This window comes from Enhydra lutris, unplaced genomic scaffold (genome assembly GCF_002288905.1).
Source record: "Enhydra lutris kenyoni isolate GAN:26980312 unplaced genomic scaffold, ASM228890v2 scaffoldscaffold8, whole genome shotgun sequence".
In the NCBI taxonomy this organism is placed as follows: Eukaryota; Metazoa; Chordata; class Mammalia; order Carnivora; family Mustelidae; genus Enhydra; species Enhydra lutris.
The window spans coordinates 9,146,966-9,167,721 of NW_019154092.1; the positions used below are offsets into that span (position 1 = coordinate 9,146,966).

Here is a 20,756-nt window from a genome sequence, read left to right on the forward strand (position 1 = left end):
ACCAGCACCAGTAGAAAAGGAAGTGTACTTTGACCCAGGGAAGACATATCCCAGGGCTTGCGGCCTGGATCTCTGGCAACATTTGCCTAACTGATATACTTAGCTCATGGAAAGTATATAATATACGTTTCTAGAGTGAAAGTAATAAGGGGCTTCCAAATCTTAAAAATAAACAGAAACTCCATTAGTCACTTGTCCTTTGTGCTTAGAGGACATCACTTCTAACAGAGACAAACAATTTTATTACACTTGGACAAGAGCCAGTGCCCTTTCTTTTGCATGAAGGGAATGAAGGATGGCAGTTTTAGAAGTAAGGAGGGACACAGACGAGAATAACAAACTGCTTTATGACTTCAAAGTTCATCCTCTGTAGGAACTGCCTGGCGGCCACTGTGAACCAACCCAAAATGTTCAGGTCTTGCCTCATGCTGAGTCACACTTCTACAGTCCAAAAGACATTTTTAAAATTAAAACCCATCAGAAATTGCCAAATTTTCCTTCTATCTCAAGGAAGGACTTAGGTAAACTTCTCTCTTTCCTTTCTCTGTACATGATGCCTGATGATGAAACTGAAAACCTTCTAGGACTTCCAAGGCCACCAGAGGTCTGTACATAAAATGCCCACATAAGACATTTCTATTTTTCCTCTCCTTCCAAAAAAAAAAAGGGACAGAAGAGGAAAACAAAAGCAAAAACAAAACAAAAAACTAAGATCCTAATAGTGTCCAAACCCTCCAGGACCCTCAGTCCTAGGCCTGGCTCAGTAAAAGGAGAGAGAAGGAGATAGAAAGACAGAGTGTTCGTATCCTCAGCCCTCAATCACAGAAATTCCAGAGCCTGGCCACCTCTGCCTTCTCTTCTTGTGACACAGCTATGGTTTCTCGGAGCCAAGAGAAACAAACGAACCACTTGATGATTTTGAGAAAAGCTGCAAAAAAAAAAAAAAAAAAGAAAAGAAAAAGAAAAAATTGCGTTCACAGGATTTATGGCTCTTGGCCTCAAAGTAAGCAGCCCTTAAGAGGACAAGTTGATGCCTTTCTCTTCTGCCCTCGGAACTGAACCATCTTGACCCATGGTTTCAAGTACCATTTCCCATTCTGGCCCGGAGACCTTTAGATTGCTGCTGAGGACAGAGCTCTCCAACTGCTGCTCCAACTTTTTCTGGGGCATCCTTCTCAAAGCACCAGCAATTTATGTGTTTTTGGACTCAGTTAGGTCATATCACAAAATAAAATTTATTAATTAATGCCTCCTGGAATCTCCCATGGTAAGTTATACTGCATCTTTACCTTTAATTTAAACTAATCCAAACTCACACTAAATTAAAACATACAGTATATGCTTTGAAGGCTTTTGGTGGTTTCAGTCTCAATGTGCATATTGCATTATATATATATAATATTATATATTATATATATTATATATTATATATATATGGATATATATATCCATATATATAGATATAGATATATCTATATATATGGATATTCAACTGACTAAAACAATAATGGATGTAATTTCAACCACTCAAAGTTTTAAGGAGCAAATGGTTCCTATAGCAACTGAAGACAGTCCTATTTGTGCATTCCTGGTATTTTCTACGATGGTAAGTGATGTTAAATTTATGCTTTAATATATATGGTATAAAATACCCAAGTTAAACTTGCCAAGGGAACCATAATTTTACTTCTTTTCAAATCATTTTATGGCTTTTATACATAATAGCAAAATTGGTCTGATATACAGTTCTGCTTTTTCCCCTCATAATCTATAAAGTAAACTAAAAGCCACCAAGAAAGGTTGACCAAACACATACATTCCCTAACAAAAAAGCCAAGGCAACATCCACACACATGAATAGAATTTTAATTTTAAATTCTGATAAAAGCTATCACGTAAATTACTACATGGTGTTTATGAATCCACAAGGAAATGTCTGGGTCTTTGTACTATGCAAGAGGCATTATGGTTAAGGGTGTACATTCTGGAGTTAAATGGCATGGCTCAAATCTTCAGTCTTGTTACTGGCAATGTGTTCCTGGAAAAATTACTGAAACTTCTCAAGCCTGTTTCTTCTTCTGTGGGCATATAAGAGAGTGTTCCTGTGGATCGGTTCAGAGAAAAAAATGCCCAGACAGAGCCTAGCAAAGTATCTAGCACACAGCAGTGCTCAGTAAATGGAGTTGTAATTTTTTTTATTTCAAACACATCTGTTGAAGTCAGTGATATAAATACTGCAATATAATTTATAATTTATTCATTCATAAATCAAATTCTATAGCAGGCCAGATGACCTATTTATGAGAACCATTTTAAGTTATAAAAATCTGAAGATTTTCCTTTTTCTCTCTCAAAGAAGTCCCACAAAGGACTAAAAATCTAACTCAGAAAAGACATATGAGAAATGTATTACACTGGTGAAAAATACTGTTTTCACAATTGGGTAACTCAGACCCAGTTAAGTGGAATTACATATCAAACTCTCAAAAGAAAAAAAAAAATCTCTAGGCCAACGACTACAAAAGTTTTAATCCTAAGTGAACATTATTCTTAGAAAATCAGTCTATCCAATTCACGAGCTCATACTGAATTACATTGATACCAAAAAAAGAAAAAAAAAGTGAGGTGGGTTCATCTATCAATTACTATGACACAGGTCTGCTGTCATAGTGAGGACTCAAACACACTGTCTTTGAGAGGTGCATTTCTATTACCTTTCACTGAAGTCCTGTGGCAAGAATTTTTTTCTACGGGGTGAATTAGAAAACAAAATTTTACAACAGAGGGGGAAAAATACCTAGGGGAAAGGTATAAGAAATGAAGGTTTAAAAGAGATGACATACTAACCACATTTGCTTCCAGAACTATTCTAACTCTGTGTGATATTTGCTGCATACTCTGAAATAGCAAAAGGGACATCATTAGGTTCTATATATCCCTTCTCTCATCAAAACCATCCCTTGGAGATGAACCATAGCCATAAAACCAGCATCCCAGAAAGACAGATTCTGTGTCTGTTTCTTGTGCCAGCCTTTGACACTCACCTGGAAGAGACATGATTTGTTCAGGCAGGCAGTAAGGGAAGTGCCAGGAGCAGGCATTTACTGAGTATTTGTTATGTTATAGGTACTATTCTAGCTGCTACATTGCAACAGTATTTTTAATAGAGTACTTCATAGTAACACCATCTGATTTCTTTTTCTATTTCTATGAACAGAGGCATGTTATGAAATCATTTAAAAATGTTATTCTGGTGCCTTACTTCTAATGAACACTAAGTCCTATTTGCTAAAAAAGTAAAACTCAATGATATTGTACTCTGATGGTTCCGAAATTAACACAGCTATTTTCACAGTAAATCTGACCATATTTGATTAAAAGACAAGTACTCAATGAAGAAAAAAGTCCACATGGCAAATTTACTTATTTGTAAATACATATTTATAATTGACTTTCACTAGCAAACTAAACTGTATTTAATACATATCATAATTAAATACATAATATATGATTGTGTTAAAGTTTCCTACCTTTTCTGGGCTTTCACTTTCTCATGAATAAAATTTGATTTGAGGACTATTCCACATCAGATATTACATAATTCTGTAATTTTAGAAATAAGCTATTGAAAAATGATAGGAGACTCAAGATCTGTGGAGAAAAATCACTGTTTTCCAGGTTTCCTTGGCCAACTCCTATTCACCCAACTTGCTCATGCCAGTTCCTGGCTTGGTCAAAGCTGCCATTCATCTATTGTTCAAAAGGCATCTCTACTGCCCCCGATTTCTGCCATTTGTCCTGGAGGCTGAACCACTTTCATTTCCCACCCACTACCGAGTTTTAGATGGTAGCCAAATGCCGTAGACTGAATGCTTAGGTCTCTCCCAAATTCATATGATCGAACTTAATCTCCAGTGTGACGGTATCGAGGTGGGCATTTGGGAGGTAATTAGGCTTAGAGGAGGTCATCAGACCGAATCCCTCTTGATGGAACTGGCGTCCTTACAAGGGGATGCCTCGCCTAGAGCTCGCTTTCTCTGCATGCGGGGATGCAGTAAGAAGGCTGTCCATAAGCCAGAGTCCTCACTGAAAACTTCACCATGATGGTACCCTGACCTTGGACTTCAGTCTCTATAAATTGTTTAAGCCACGCAGCCCGTGGTGGTTTGTTATAGCAGTCCAAACCAATCAAGACACCGAGTAAAAAGACGAAGGAATTTGGAGGAGCCTCCACAATGATCAGAAATGAATTAAACAGCAGAAGTTACAAAAATGCCCAAACTACACAGATGCAGGGGAAGAGGGCAAGGTGGCTCATGTTTCCTAGAAAACAATGTGCACAAGCCATCTTCAGATTTATGACCATCAATACTAGCTTTGGTGACCATCTTTATTTATTGAAAAGTTAAAACTGGTATTATAAATATTAATTCTTAGGGGAAACAAGTGTATGTAGGAAAATAAAATTTAAAATGCTTCAGAAAGTACAACAATAATATTAATATGACCATACATGGCTTAAGGGGCATTCAAGACTGTGTAAAAATACATCTAACTCAGAAATTGCCCATCAGTATGAAAAGAAGGACACCTAAAATTCCATTTTCTCTTCTCTATATCTTATTACATACTCTAAGATATTTTAAAAATGTAGGCTCCACAGTGATCAGAAAGTTGATAATAACAGGCAATACTGTCGTGTTTTGTGTACTTGAATGATTTTAGACATACATTTCATTTGAGTGTATCCCACAGTGACAGTCCCTGCTGAGACCATGTATCTGATAGCACAGAGCCAAGTATCTCAACAAACACACTGCGTGCCACTTTCATGCTACAGAGAGAAAACCATTTTGTAGACACAGTCTTCCTACTGTACATTGTCTGGAAGGTGTTTTAAGTCCTTTGCTGCTGTACTAATGGATGCTCGTGAACTGTGTTTTACTCTGTTGTTTTGTATTCTAGAAAAAACAATTCTATGTTGACAATAACCTGTAGCCCACAGATGAGACAGGGAAAATGTAAGCAGATGGGACACATCTGTTAATCATAAACATTTCTTCATTATTGTCATCATCAAATTTATATGTGCTATGTTTTTGTGAAAGGCTCTGACAGTGATCATATTTAATCTATACTTTAAACAACTGAACCACTGGCCATTTTGTAGAGGTGGATCGGTATGGGCATGTAATACATATGGACTTTTTTTTTTTTCTTTTTTGGTTATGATGGCTCCTTGAGGTTAATCATGCAATGTCAGTCACATCCAAATTCTTCCAACAGAGTGGTAAGTACATATTACCTATTCATCTAGATTTGGAAGATGGGAAGATGTCTTAGGATAGTGGAATCAAGCAATAGTTAAGTAAAGGAAATATGGGTGTACTATTCCCCACTATGCCATTTACCTCTGTGACCCTGAGCAATCCTGCACCTCAAATTCATCTATAAAGGAAGGGTACGACCATGGGATATACCCATGAAACTGAGCAAATGCCTACAGCAGAACTCAAAATATGGTCATACAAGTAACACAAATTATTATAAACGATGATACTCCAAAGCATCAATGTTTCCCTAAATAAAAATGCATTATTAATTTCTAAATCTTGACTTAGTACTTAAAAGAAAAGCCTAAAAACATTTTTCCCATTCATTTTTCTGCCTGGATCTCAGAATTACTTTGAGGATGCAAGTGCTTTGTAGGCAGCAGATAAGCATTTTTGAAACTGTGATAGCATTAAAGGAATGATGAAATGCCCATATTTATACCTCTACACTCGAAAGATCCTGCACCATGATTCCAGGTTTGTTTTTCCCCACAACTTCTAAAGGATGACCTCAGGCAAAGGCCAGGGCAAGGGCGAGAGGCTCGGAGGGCTCTATGAAACCATCACCTGCCACAAATCCTTACTCAACTGGAAGTCACTTTGCACAAACACAGTTTAATAGAAACCATTCTTGCAAGTGAAGGACACTAGTCTTATTTCATTAGCTATTAATAAAATAAACATTTCCCCACAGGATGCTTATCCAACCAGAGGAAATAAATCATTTAACAGTAAAATTATTCTAACATCACAGAGATTCACACAGGGCACGCCAGGTCCAGGACAAACGGAGTTTCACTTAGAATTTCAAAGTCACGATACCTCTGTTTTGATCATCCCCTTCAGGATATGACCACGAGGACAATTGCAGGGTAATAGGCAGTCATCGATGCCAAGAAGGGCAAGACAAGATTGGGTAATAGACAAGAAAGGCATTAATGGATGGACTATAAAAACAATTTTGTCAACACTAATGGTCAAATGTAATAGAACAAAAGCAAGAGAGTTCAGGGGCATGGGAAATTCAATGTGACAGTCCCATCAAGGCTAGCGAATACAGCTACCTTTGTACCTTGGGTTTTGCCTTTTTCTTTCCTGACTTGGGACATGCATTTGGCTCTGCTTGAGCCCAATAATTGTCAACCTTGAGCACACCCTGGAGTCCCCTGGGGAGCCCTGAATGCGGGGCCCTGACACAGACCCATTAAATCAGAATCCTGGTGTAGACCAGGCATTTTTAAAACCACCCCCCCAAGTGATTCTAGTGGAGTGAAGGCTCAGACTTTGCATTTAGACCTGTTTTTCAAAACAGCAGCTAGCTTTCTCCCTATGACAAGGCAGATTCTCTTTATTTTTTTATTGTTTTATATTTTTTTAATTTAAGTTCAATTAGCTAACATATAGTAAGTAAATCATTAGCCTCAGATACAGATTCTCTTTAAAGCAAAGTCTTCTCCTTTGTAGCAGGAAGTAGTTAAAGATCCCCAATACCCAAGGCGATGCTAAGTTGAACCAGGAGCGTCCCAAGCCCAGGATATTTGTAAAAACAAAAAGATCAAATTGTAACCCTAACTTGCCTATAAATTCTTGGGAGTATCTAAGACTCGGCTAAGGCAAGAGTTTAGACTTTATACTGTGTTTCTGAAGTAACATTAACACAAATATCAGAAGCCCAAAACTATTTTCCATGAAAATCTAAGATTCTGGAGATAAATAAAAAGTGACAGGAAAGTGTCATTTTTAAAAGGTAGCTAATGCATTGTGGAAAATATCCATTAAAAATGCCTGTCTCATCAATTACCATACACAGCCCATCTTGATCAAGTTAAATACCAAACAACCACTAACAAAGAAAATAATTTTCAGTCACTCATATCAAGATTCTAAAACAACTGGGAAATGGGATACAAAAGAAAAAACAAAATCAAACACCGAAGATCAGGATGGAGCACAGTAGCCACGGGCTGCAAAATCTCTTACAGTAGTGAGTGTAAACTTTTGGAGAACGAGAAAGAGTTAAGATGAATTTGGTGCCTGCGGTCTCGGTCCTCCGCATACCTTCCTCCTTCCTGGCCAGTGGATCTTCTCACAGGGACACCAGAGATGAGAAAACACTGACGTCAAGGTAGAAGAGTGAGGAATTGTGCAAGTGGGTCCAAGAATATTTTAAGAACCTCCTTCAGAATGTACTCTCCAGCTGTCAACATATTATTGCCTAATCTTGGGACAGCACATTTGGACATCTTCCATGTGCCCCAGAAGTCGAGGAATAAAAACAGCCTTTTTTTAAAATTTCAGTCTTATTTCAGTTGTAATGATGAAAAGGCAAGAGAAATTTCACAGTTACAGAGTGTCACGCAACTGTGACACGTCACAGTCCCCATGACAGTGCAGAAGAGGAGGGACGATAGGAGGTGGAGAGGTGAGAGGCAGAGGATAGGTCAGCGTGCGTGAAGCTGAAGTCATGGGGGAATGGAAGAGAAACACAAAGGTGTAAAGTCATGGAGCAGCTCAGTAGCAAACTAACATAAATGTAGAATTAACCAAACTAAAACAAGACCTACAAGGAAAGAGGGATAGGTGGAAATCAACACTAGTCTCTGTAAAGAACGAGCGTCCTGCAGATCAATACATAAAAGGAAGAAACAAGAATGAAATCGGAGAATGCCATGGGAAGGGGAGATGAAACACAGAGCCTACAGCAGCGGGAGGCCTTCCAGGTAGAGAGGAGAGGTCTGAATCCCACTCATTCTCTCAGAATTCTGGCAACCATGGATATGTTCATGACACTATTGGCCATGCAAAATACATATGGAATTTGAAAGATCATGGACTCTAAGAAACAAACTGAGGGTTTTGGAGGGGAAGGGGGTGGGGGGCTGGGTGAGCCTGGTGGTAGGTATTAAGGAGTGCACGTATTGCATGGAGCACTGGGTGTGGTGCATAAACAATGAATTTTGGAACACACACACACACACACACACAAATTAAATTAAATTAAATTAAAAAAAAGAAGACACAAATTATGATTACACTAAAAATGTCCACTTAAATACTCAAAAGATGTGTTGTTAATTTCTAAGTTGAGGCTTTTTTTTCTTGTTGGAATTCAAATTACAAAAAGATCTGTGTGTGTGCGTGTGTGTGTGTGTGTGTTCGATGCTCTGGACAGTTCTCAAGAAGAAGAATAGGGGAGAGCTCTATATTTGATACTTTAATATCCTGCTCTAAAAGTATTTTGACAACCATATCTTCAAAGCAAAATGGCTCAGCAGAAGCAATGGGAAAAAACAGAAATTTAAAGGGAAAAACAAAAGGTCTGTGAAGAACAGTAGGCATTATCTAGAACATTTAGGAATTGCACAACTTATCAATAAAGAAGGAAGGAACAGAGACAAGTCACATCTTCAGTCGTCCATCAACTACCCAATCCTGACCCGGTTCCCTGGACCCCGCCCCAGGGGTCGTGCCCTCCTGCCTCTCGACTTTCCCTGAACCGGTCGGTGATGGTGAGTTACTGTACCTGCAACCACAGCCTGTCACCCGCCACGGTCCGGCCGATGGCACTGCACTGGAAGGTGGCAAACTGGCCTGCGTTGACTTCCACATTCTGAATCCGCAGGAAGTGGGGAGTTCTGGCTACATGAAGAGAGAGAGTGAAAGATTAAATTGGAGCTCTGTCACATACATTTGTCTTGTTTGAATCTATCTGCAATTTGTGACCCTTCCATCTTGTTTACCTTTGAAGAAAATGTGGCTTTTGCTTATAAGAATGCTTTCAAGATCTCATCCTGATTGTAAAAGGGATCATGGAAGGCTTTGGTGTACTCTGTGAAAGAACAGAAAAACCAAGCATTCTGGGATAGACCCAAGAAGAAAGAAGATATTTTATTGTTCCTGCTGTGCAAATTATCATAGCTCAGCAGTCCTCTTGTAATAACAGATCTGTATTAATAAAGATTACACTGAACCCTAATTGATGTTTTGAACAAAAACATATTAGATATTTATACGAGCAACATGAAAAGAACAGTAAGAAGTTAAATGATGTTGTCAAGGAAACTTTTTAAGCCAAGTACAAAGCTGTGCGTAATATATATTTTAATACAACTAATTGGTATGCAGCATTACTTATGTAATTTTACCCAACTACCAAAAATACTATCCTTATAGACAGACTCTGGGGAATTATGTTGGGACTGCCATAGCGTGGCAGTTTCTGCTGATTCTTACTCCTAATTTAAGAAGAAATAATGATTCTAAATATTAAACAACATTAAGTCTCATAACAGACATTGTCCATGGGGGACAACCCTCTGAATAAAGGAGAATTCTATCTGATCAGAGAAGCACAGACCAAATTTCTGCAACAGACAGCACAGGTGTGTGAAGGAACCGGAATGACAGGTCAGAGTTAAATTTTATGATAGGCTGCATTTTTGGGGAAAGTCTCTTATCACAGCAATGATAGGGTAAAAGCAAGGTGCTGGGAGGAAGGTGGTTAGGGAGTAGACAAGGAAGGAACAGGATGCTGTACTTTCTGGAGGGATGGATAAATCTTCTGGACAAGAACTCGAATAAATTTCTCATGCTCTGCCAGCTTGTCCTCACCATCAGTGTGTCTTTAGGCCATGTCTAGGCACCTTCAAAGAATGGTACCCCACTCCTGAGTACCCAAACGTGATAAACCAGCACTAATATTAACCTGTGCAGAACATAATTAGGAATGGACGGGGGTTACTACCAAAAACAAAGAGAAATGCATTTTAATATCAGTAACACACAGCAAAAGCCCATTACTGACTTGGAGGCCACTAATAATTCAAAAAATGTATTCATGATGTTTAGCAAGCAAAATGTCCTAAATAACTTCTACAAAAGTGGTATAACTATGGGTCATTGTTGCTAATACTAACATATTAATTTAAAGCCCTATGACCTATTTTTCACTAATTTAAGTTATCTTTGGCCAAGAATAACATGATGTTGTGGTTTTTAAAAACCTCTGTTAAAAGTCCCTAAATCAAATTTCTCTTCTAGTCTCTGTTCCCAAAAAAGCTGAAAAATGTTTTGCTTTTAGAAAATGGCAAAAGGTAACATGGTTTTTTAAAAAAATTTTTTTTAAATTTTCAGCATAACAGTATTCCTTGTTTTTGCATGTTTTGAGCATTTATGTGCTATCGCATTCACAAATGTTCTGTGAGTAGGTATTTTTTTCCACTTTGCAAGTTGGGGAACTTGCAGGTTCTTGCCTAATAAGTGTCAGAACCAGAGTGTGAACAGTTTCAAAACCAGGCACATTGAGTTGAGTTCATATTATTTGAAATTAATAATAATTATTTGAAATTAATAATACAATTATTAAAAATAACAAAAGCGTGTTATTTAAAATTAATCAATGAATTCATATTATTTAAATTGAATTTGTATTACTCAATTGAACTGATTTTATATTCTTTAAAACCGTTTACTTGCAACTGCAACTTCTGTAGAATTCTACTCTCCTAACCTTACCTTTGACACAAATGAACAAACTTTAGCTACACGAAAAGTCCTAATGATTATTATTTTAGATTTACCTATATTTGGGGTTCCCAATATTAAAAGAAATCATTAAGAATTTGAGAATTTGAGATTTGACTGAATCGACAGGACGACATTGGAAGCAAAAAAGCTGTTTCCTTGCTCAAAGGGGAAGACGAACCATGAGAGACTGTGGACTCTGAGAAACAAGCTGAAGGCTTTGGAGGGGAGGGGGTAGGGGGACGGGTGAGCCTGGTGGTGGGTACTAAGGTGGGCACAAGTTGCATGGAGTACTGGGTGTGGTGCATAAACAATGAACCTTGGAACACAGAAAAAAATAAAATAAAATTAAGATGTTAAAAAAAAAGGAAATATAAGCAAATGGAATATTCTTCTTCAAATCCAACACACTACATTCATTATAGCACACCTGTTATCAATTGGAAACTTTTTTGACTTTTTCCCTTTTAAAATAATTCTAAGCACATTACCCCTAGCCACATGGACATCAAACTATACTATGCACAGAGCATTCAAGAGAGGAAAAAAGATGATGGAAGGTAAGTCCTCTGTTCATTTGTATTTGTACAGCAGTAGATTTTAGCTACTTCATAGGAATTCAGAGGAAGCTGATCAGAGCGGTCTGTGCTCTACAGGCCACACACACGTACAGACAGACACATACACACACACACTACCTTGCACTGCTAGCTCCTTAGGGAGCTGCTGGTACGTTTCCTGTCAATTTTCCTGAGCCACTGGGGGTCCCCTTTCAAGGGGTCCCCCAGCCACACAGCCTCTGCCGATCTACAGAAACTGCTCTCCTCAGATTACCAGCAAGCCCCTAGCCAGCCCAACAGCCTTCTTTCCTCCTCCTCCTGTCTCCGAAGGGGAAATGTTTTCTACCACACTGATCTGTTTCCAAAACTTCCCCCAAAAAACTTTCAAAATTCTACTTTTGAAGTCATTTTCCTGAAGCTTTTTTCCTTTGTTCGTTCTTCCTTGTGCTCCTCCCCAAAAGTAGATTTGTCTCGGAATTAGGACTCAGCTCACTTCCCTTTCCAGAGTTTGTGCGCACCTGGTAGGTGTCCTCTATCCCCACAGAGCAACGTGAGATTCTTAGGGACAAGGATTCTGTTACCCTGTCACCACGCAACACTCCTGTTGGCCACAAGGAGAGTCCTCCATCATCAGGAACCTTGGAGCCGCTCCAGTCACCTGTGTGCCCCGACCAGGGCAGACAAGCCCTTCTAGAGCCAGACCTGACTTCATGCCACACCCCAGACAGAGGGCATTCAGACCACAGAAAACCGCAGCCACTGTACTCCCCGCTCGTGAGCTGTGGGCTAGAGCCCGAGCCACTGCTGGGGTCACACCAGGAGGAAAGCTTACAATCCAGGTGCGCTCAGAGGCTGATAGATACTACAGGGAACTGTTGTCCTAAGAAGCACAGTGGAAAAAAAAAAAAAAAAAAAAAAAAAAGACCGTTCAGGTCAGTGAAGGAAAACCGGGTCCCAGGGGAAAAGGCAGGGGCCACTGAGATTGATAACTGACTTCAGATTTTGTGAAGTGAACTCAGTATGCAGAAACTACAGAGAGGCATGTTTCCTTAAGAAGGGCGAAGAAGAGTTTTCCAACAGAGACTGCCAGAACATGGAGGAGCAGGCTGGCAAGGGAGCCATTTGTAGACACAGAGTTCACAGCTGGCTGGGCAGAGAGGTGGATAGAGCGGGAGGTGGGGTGCCATTTGCGACTGGCATGCTATGGGCTGTTGCTGCTCTCAGTGGCTCAAAGGGCCCTTGGCACCTCTCCCCCCATTGCCGTGGTAGTGGTCCACCTGTGGTAATGGAGTCCTTCCTTGCTTTCTCCACAGGTGTTTTGGGTATGGAGGCTGCCTCTTCTGCTCCCTCTTTGGAGACGCCTCTTGCATCATGGGTAAACCGTAAGAAGGCTTCTGGTTTGAGTCACATTTAAAATGAGTATGCTCTCTAAAGCTGGCTTGGAATCCCAGGCTTCTTTGTTTAGAAGGGGCCTCTTGGCCTGGAAGCTCTTCTGTCAGGTTTTGATTTTGGCCTCTCTCTTCACCCTCTTTGGTCCTGCTCCTCCTTTGAGAACCTGTCAGTCAGCTGGCATGTGCCTTTCCAAGTCCTTGATGCCCACATGCTCCACCAGTACAGGGCTAACTCTGTCTGCTTCCTTTCCTATCTGCGTAACTTTGCAAAGGATCATTTAGAACCTCAGTGGATCCTTTGAGAAAATCTCCCAAGCTGGCTCCCACCTACAATGAGCACCACCTCCACTTCCATACTCCCGTGGATTGTTAAAGACTGAGTATCCTCTTCGTTCGATTGGCAGGATGTCTCACTACTGCTGCCCTCTCCTGTCCATCTCATGCCTCCTATCTCTGCTCACCTCTTGCTGAAGGCCACCATAGTAAGCTGGGTCCCTAAGACAAGGTTGAGTGTGTAGCCATCTTTTATGATCACTTCCGGTACAGGCATATTGCACCTGAGGTGCTGTCTGCCATTTCAGCCCACTGGGGGTCAGCCCAGGGTCAGTGCTGGGCCTGTCCTAAAAGGTTGGGAGGATTTTGAGCATCACTCCTGGTATTTCTGTACATAGTTAAGCTATCAAAAATTAAAAATCAAAAAAGTTTCCCCTAAAAATCCATTGCAAAATCTCCATGTGCTACTCATCTATGTCTTAGGACTTGGCTTCTTGCCCTGCACCCCACCTATGACTCCTTTTCCTTTCTCCTTTGTCTCCTCCCCATTCCCCAAGGCCCCCAAGGACTTTCTCAAAATCCTTCTCACTTCTTTCATGCACTATAAGTGAGTTCTCTTAAATTTCTCAATCAGAAGTTCTAATCAGAGTGTGTGGGGACAACACAGCTTAGTGTCCCCCTCTCCTCCCATAGATGTCAAAATGCAAGAAAGATTCTCTTTCCTATGGTAACATTTCCTTTCCTGATAAAATCACTAGAGATTTTCAGCCCTTCAAAGGTTTCTACACTTTCTGAGTGGCACAAGGGGAAAGCAAAAGACATTAAGTTTGAACATCAAGAGTAAGCTTCCCATGGGCTAAAATAATTTATAGCAAATGAATTTCAAATCTTGAAATTTTAAATTTCATTCCTTATCTAGCATGGCAGGAGACTTATTTTGGAAGAGCAAGAATGGGGATATCCATATAGTCCTCTTCTTCTTTTTAAAAAATACTATAGCATGTTTCCAAGCTGCCGGAGAAATAATATAACTCATTTCCCCCCAGATCTGAACAGCATCTGAAAATAGCTTACCCGGACCAACTTCATTTACATATTCTTCCTACTAATATGGTTAATATATTTAAAAATGTCCAAGATATTGGAAATCAATTTAATTCTTTTTCCTAGGGTTTGTGATTTAAATAACTTATTTTTCACTTTTACAAAATATTTTCAATAATAGACATTTAAAAATAGGGAACTATTCAATTTTTAATCATACAAAAATTTATCTCTAAGAAATAATTTTTGAAATATGATATAATTCTATACACAGTTTTATTTTTTTTTAAGATTTTATTTATTTATTTGACAGACAGAGATCACAAGTAGACAGAGAGGCAGGCAGAGAGAGAGGGGGAAGCAGGCTCCCTGCCGAGCAGAGAACCCGATGCAGGGCTCGATCCCAGGACCCTGGGATCATGACCTGAGCCAAAGGCAGAGGCTTTAACCCACTGAGCCACCCAGGCGCCCCTATACACAGTTTAAAAAAAAAAAAAATGAACATAAACCGTAACCTGTTGAGACAAATAGCATGTTGACCTAAAGCCTGTACAAGGTGAGGAAGGCTGGGAAACTGAACTTTGATTCATCCAGGAATGCTCACAGAGATTACTTACTGTAGTAGACGAGGAGACAGATGAAAAGCCAAATCATAAGAACAGCTGAAAATGGAGTAAGAACGGGGAGGTGGTGGAATGAAGGAAAAAAGAAATTCAATTGAAACCAAAAAGGGAAGCTTTTGCACCTGGTAGAATCCTTTCTCATGGGAGCATATTACAGGCTTCTATGTTATTCATGAGCTGCTCTGAGGTCTCTGTTGGGAGCTTCTGGCTTTGCCTTGCACTATCAGAACAACCCCTTGCCATTAAGAAAACTGAACACCGTCTAACATGGTCTTTTGGTATCCCTTCTCCCTTTTTGTGGTAACAGTGCACTTAAAAAAATTTTTTAAATATTGTCAGCATTTTCCCATCTTAAATATTTATCTAAAACTATTTGAAAATCTGCCTGATATATCAGTGGTTCTCAACTAGGGCAATGGCACCCCTCCCCCCGCAGGTAATATCTCACGATGTCTGGAAACATTTTGGTTGTCACAACAGGGGTGGAGAAGGTGGGGGGACTACTAGTATCTAGTGAGAAGAGACACCATGGATGGTGTTAAACAACCCCCAGTGCACAAGACAGTCCTCACCAAAAACAATCAACTGACCCAAAATGTCAGTAGGGTGGAGAATGAGAAGTCCTGATATCCATGACAAAGACATACAAAAGTTTCCTGGATCACCCTCTCCTCTTGAACATTTGGGGTTCTGATATATAATGCTAACATAAAAGATTTCATAATTAAATCATCATATAGACTTTCTGCTTTTTCCTTAGGATAAATTTTCAGAAACTGAATTTAGTAAGACAAAAGAAATGCACTTTTAAAAGACTTTTGACACAAATTGCCAGGCTACTTTGCTTAAAGCATGTAACAATTTCCATCTCTACTAGCAGGGTAAGAGAGCTCTTTTCATTACACCCTCAAAAGTACCAAGTATTAATTTCTGTAACCTATCTTGAGAAACTTAAGAAATACATGTACTCTGCTCTATCAGCTAACTTAATAATAATAATGTGACTATCAGAATTGTCACTAGTTCTGCCACTGGGTTGTTCATTCACTGGGAAGTCCACCCCAGGGAGGCTGCTTTTCTAAGGGCTCTGTTTCAAGCAATAGCTTGAAACAAAGAAAGACACAAAAAGAAAGACACAGAAAAAAACTCATTGATCAAGACAATCTGCTAATACTTACTGCCTCCAGGGGGGTGTTTGTTAGGATATGACTTACATTTTTAATTTGGAGGCCAAAGATACAATTATGCGGAAGTCTGTCTTTTTTTGCCCCTGTTCTTAAAGATCTATTGGACAGGATGAAAGTTATTACTTTTCCTTTAGAATTGTTTTGATCTTCAATACAGCTTTCTGAAAGACTGCCGGTGCATATTACTCACACAGTAAGGTTAAAGGTCTAAGGAATTTATACCTCTGTTCAAATTGTATTTTGGGAGAGCCTTTCCTTGGAATGGTCTGTCTTTGGTTTGGGAAACAGCATTGCTTAGTTGAGAAAAAGACTGCCAGAAAAAAATAACCTAGCTAAGATAATAAAAGCCACAGCTTAAATGGAAACCAGATGAACACATAAGAACCTATTAAGCACAAGTATTGTTATAAGCAACTTACCCTTTTCAGATGAAAGATAATTAATTGACCTAAATGGAAGATAGTAACTCTTCCACCAGGCTCAACACAACAAAGGGACTGTGGAATTCTCTTTTCCAGATCAGTTTCTTCCAAGAACGTGGAAGTCAAAATTTCTAATATTGCCATTTGTGTTTTTTCAACCAATGTTAAAGGCTTATAAAATCTTTCCAAAGTTTTAAGATGCCTGGATTCTCCATGTCCACTGATGTGAATTCTAGAACCGTTTTCCAATTGGAAGGCTGACACTATTTTAAGATTTGGATTTCTGCCACGTGTGTTCAAGCATTCAAGCATCAATATTTCAGCCCCTTACGACTTCTGAACAGAAGCAAAAGTTCTTCAACCCAAGCTTTAGTGGAGATATGTGTGTGTGACATATATATTTAATTTGTAAAACAGGGTTTGCTTTTTTTTTTTTTTTTTTTTTTAAGTTACCTATTACATAGGGTTGGGAAAAAGATTAAACAAGATGATGCCAGGAAGGTATTCTGTGTGTCTGGTACCCTCAAAAATGTTCATTACTATTTAAAATAACTAATCTACCACTGGAAACTGGACAAGATCCCAAAAAGTAAGACTCTCTAGCCAGAAAAGTTTTGATCACATGCTGAGCTGTATGCTCTGATCCTTGCCAAACTGTCTTAATTGTAACACCAGGTATAGTAGAGTTAGAGCAGAAAATTTCAATCTATCCCATATTCAAAAAGAAAAATTCTTTCTCTCTCTCCAAATTTATAGGCCCATTCGTCTCCTAGATACCCTTTCAAAATGCTATGCCAGCTTTCTTCTCAAGTCTGCAGGAGTTCTAAAAACTAAATATCTTCCATGAATATCAAACAGGATTTTTATTACAATTCTCCTATGTTCTCATCTCTGCCATATTCTGTTGCTTCTTATTAAGAAAATAGTTGTTAAAAGAATAGAGGTTTGCAGGTATTAATTGATCTCAAATCAACCTTTGATCCCAAAGCCAGAAACTACTGACCAAGATGCAGATCTTTTTGCAGACGTTTCCTATTATTGATCCTTCAAAGCCTGCACCTAAACGTCAACAACAAAATCGAAGACCGGTAATTTGTGAGATCAAAGTGCAGACTGAAGAAGGACAAAAGAGGACCCGGTCCTGACCCTTTTTTGTTTTCATTTGCATTTTAATGGAATGGCAGAGATTGAAACGGACTGGAGGCATTCCCAAACTGCCAGGACAAGCAGCCAACTCTCTTATTTGTGTAGCATGTCTTCACAAACAAGGAAGCCCAACTTTTGCTGAAAGAACAGCCTGGCCCTGCCCACACTGAGGCACAGTACATTCTGCAAACATGTTCCTTTTTAAATTTTCAGATGGACATTGTTAAATCACCCCACATAAGTAATCTATCATTTTAGCTACTTCATCTGCGGCTAACTTAGTCTAGTGGGCCCATCAGGATGGAGTGCCTAAAAATAATAGAACAGCTCACATTTATTGAGCTCTTAGAATGTGCCAAGCACTGTTCTAAGTTCTTGATGTACATTAACTCATTTAATCCCTACATTTATCCCACTGAGGGAAGCATCATTATTATTATCCCCATTATATGAATGTGTTTACAGGGCCAAAGAGGCCTAGTAACTCTTGTGATAGGAGCAGGAAGCTTTGCTCTTAACAGGTTACAGGACCAAACGATTTTTGTTTTGCTTGAAAGTTAAAAATGGGTCTTAATGAAATAATTTTTCAAGTGGCAAAACAGATTCAACATTCTTATCACAGAAAAATGAGTTAGGTACTACATATAAATAACTTTCATTAAGTCACTCATATCTTGAAGAAGAATGATTGATATTTTGGAGGAGAAAAATCCAAGTTAGGTTCTTAGGTGTTTAAAATGAAATGTCAGGGGCACCTGGGTAGCTCAGTAGGTTAACCCTCTGCCTTCGGCTCAGGTCATGATCCCAGGGTCCTGGGATCGAGTCCCACATCAGGCTCCCTGCTCAGAGGGGAGCCTGCTTCCCCCTCTCTTTCTGCCTGCCTCTCTGCCTACTTGTGATCTCTCTCTCTGTCAAATAAATAAAAAAAAAATTTAAAAAATAAATAAAATGAAATGTCAGTTCTGAGTCCTATGCGCTTCTCAGTCAAAGCATGTGATCACTCATCATTACTCAACAGAACGTAATTCAGAAAACAGTTCTAATTTTTTGCCACTATTATTCCTATTTTAATCACACTGCTTAATGTCTTCATTAAAAAATCTAAATTGAGAAGTAGGCAAACAATATTTGGGTATGCAAATGAATCAATGAGTGAAAAATTAATTTTGTTTTATAAAATAAGAATAATTTTGAACGTAGGATGTTATATTATGAAGTCTGCATTTCTTTACTGTTTAAAAAAAAACCTCCTTATTTCATACTCCAAAATAGTAAAACACCATAATACTGGATTTTATATTCACTTTATGCAATAAATGGCATGTGGGTTTTTTTTTCAGTCTTTTTCAAAAAGTAACCTACTAAATAAAAGAAGATATCTAAAAATGATATATCCAATAAGGGGTTAATATTCAAAACATGTAAGGAACTCCTACAACTCAACACCCCCCCCCCCAAAAAATAAACCTAATAATCTGATTAAAAATAGGCAGAGGAGATGAATAGACATTTTTTCCACAGATGACACATAGATGGATGACAAACACACAAAAAGATGTTCAACATCAATGATCATGAGGAAAACACGAACCAAAACCAGGATGTGAGAAACCATCTCACAACCATCATAATGGCTAGAATCAACAAGAAAAGAAACAACAGGGGTTGGCATGGGTGTGGAGGAAAGGGAACTTCTGTGCACTATAGTTGGGAATGGGTGGAGCCACTATGGGAAGTGGTATGGAGTTTCTGCAAAAATTAAAACCAGAAATACCATATAATCTAGTAGTTTCACTGCTGGGTATTTACCTAAAGAAAACAAAAACATACATTTGAAAAGATATCGGGACCCCTATGTTTACTGCCCCATTATTTACAATAGCCAAGATAGGGAAGCAACCTAAATGTCCATTGATATGTGAATGGATAAAGAAAATGTTATATACATATATATATATATATATATATATATATATATATATATATACACACACACACACACATATATCCATAATGGACTATTACTCAGCCATAAAAATGAAATATTGCCATCTGTGACAATATGCATGATTATACAGAGTATCATACTAAGTTAAATAAGACAAGCAAAACAAAAAAGACAAATATCATGTGATTTCACATATATGTGAAATCAAAATACAAACAAATAAAATAAGACTTATAAATACAGAAGACAAACTGGTGGCTGCCAAAGGGGAGTGGAAGGGTGGATGAAATAGATTAAGAGGTACAAACTTCCAGTTATAAAATAAACAAGTCACAGGGATATAAAGTACAGCATACAGAATATAGTCAATAATATCTTAATAATTTTTATGACTACAGATGGTAACTATGCTTATTGTGAGCACTGCATAATGTACAGAATTATCAAATCACTATGTCACAAACTTGAAACTAATACAATATTATATATCAACTATACCTCAATAAAAAACAAATGCCAAAGGGAGTTCTTTGAATGGAAGTAAAGCAATGCTAATTAATATCATAAAAACATAAAAAGGTAGAGTAAATCTCATTGGTAATCATAAATTTATAGTCATAGTTAGAATTTGCAATATGGTAATAGTGGTGCATAATTCATTTACAACTCTAAAAGTTATTTTAAAAAGAACATAGTAAAAATAACTATAAATAGAATGATCTGTTGTTAGTTACACAATATAAAAAACACATAAATTATAGAAAAGAACCTATTTGGTAATAACCTAAAGTGTGAGGAAGAGAAGTAAAAGTGTAAAGCTTCCAAATGCTATCAAAGTTAAGTCGTTATCAGTTTAAAATCAGGCACTATAAGTTTAAGATACTTCATGTAAGCTTTATGGGAATTATACAGAAAAATGTTGTGGTAATTTCATGAAAGAACAAGACAAAGAAGTCAAAGCATATTGAAACCAAAAACATCAAAACACACAAAAAAGTCACCAGAATCAGAAACAAGGAAAAATAGATCTACAAAGCAACTAGACAGAAACAAAATGGAAACAGTGAGTCCTTTCCTGTCAATAGTTCCATTAAATAGAAATGGATTAAAAGACACAGAATGTCTGAATGGATAAAAAGCAAAACCAAGATCCAACAATGTGCTGTCTACAGAGAAGCACTTTAGCCTTAAAGACACACATAGGATGAGAGTGAAGGGATTGGAAAAAGACATTTCAAGCAAATGATAAGCAAAAAAAGAAAGAAAGAAAGAAAGAAAGAAAGAAAGAAAGAAAGAAAGAAAGAAA

At 38.3% G+C, this 20,756-nt stretch overlaps 1 protein-coding gene across 2 annotated transcripts in view; it reads right to left on the reverse strand.

Moving 5' to 3' along the window:
• The window catches only part of LOC111142547 (protein tyrosine phosphatase, receptor type M), a 769,091-nt gene that overhangs the window by 416,639 nt on the left and 331,696 nt on the right, over nucleotides 1–20,756 (reverse strand). For both annotated transcript variants that reach the window (XM_022495809.1, XM_022495810.1), the window contains exon 5: nucleotides 8,857–8,972. In XM_022495809.1, coding sequence (XP_022351517.1) covers nucleotides 8,857–8,972 — 116 coding nt within the window. The remainder of the gene's footprint in view (nucleotides 1–8,856; nucleotides 8,973–20,756) is intronic.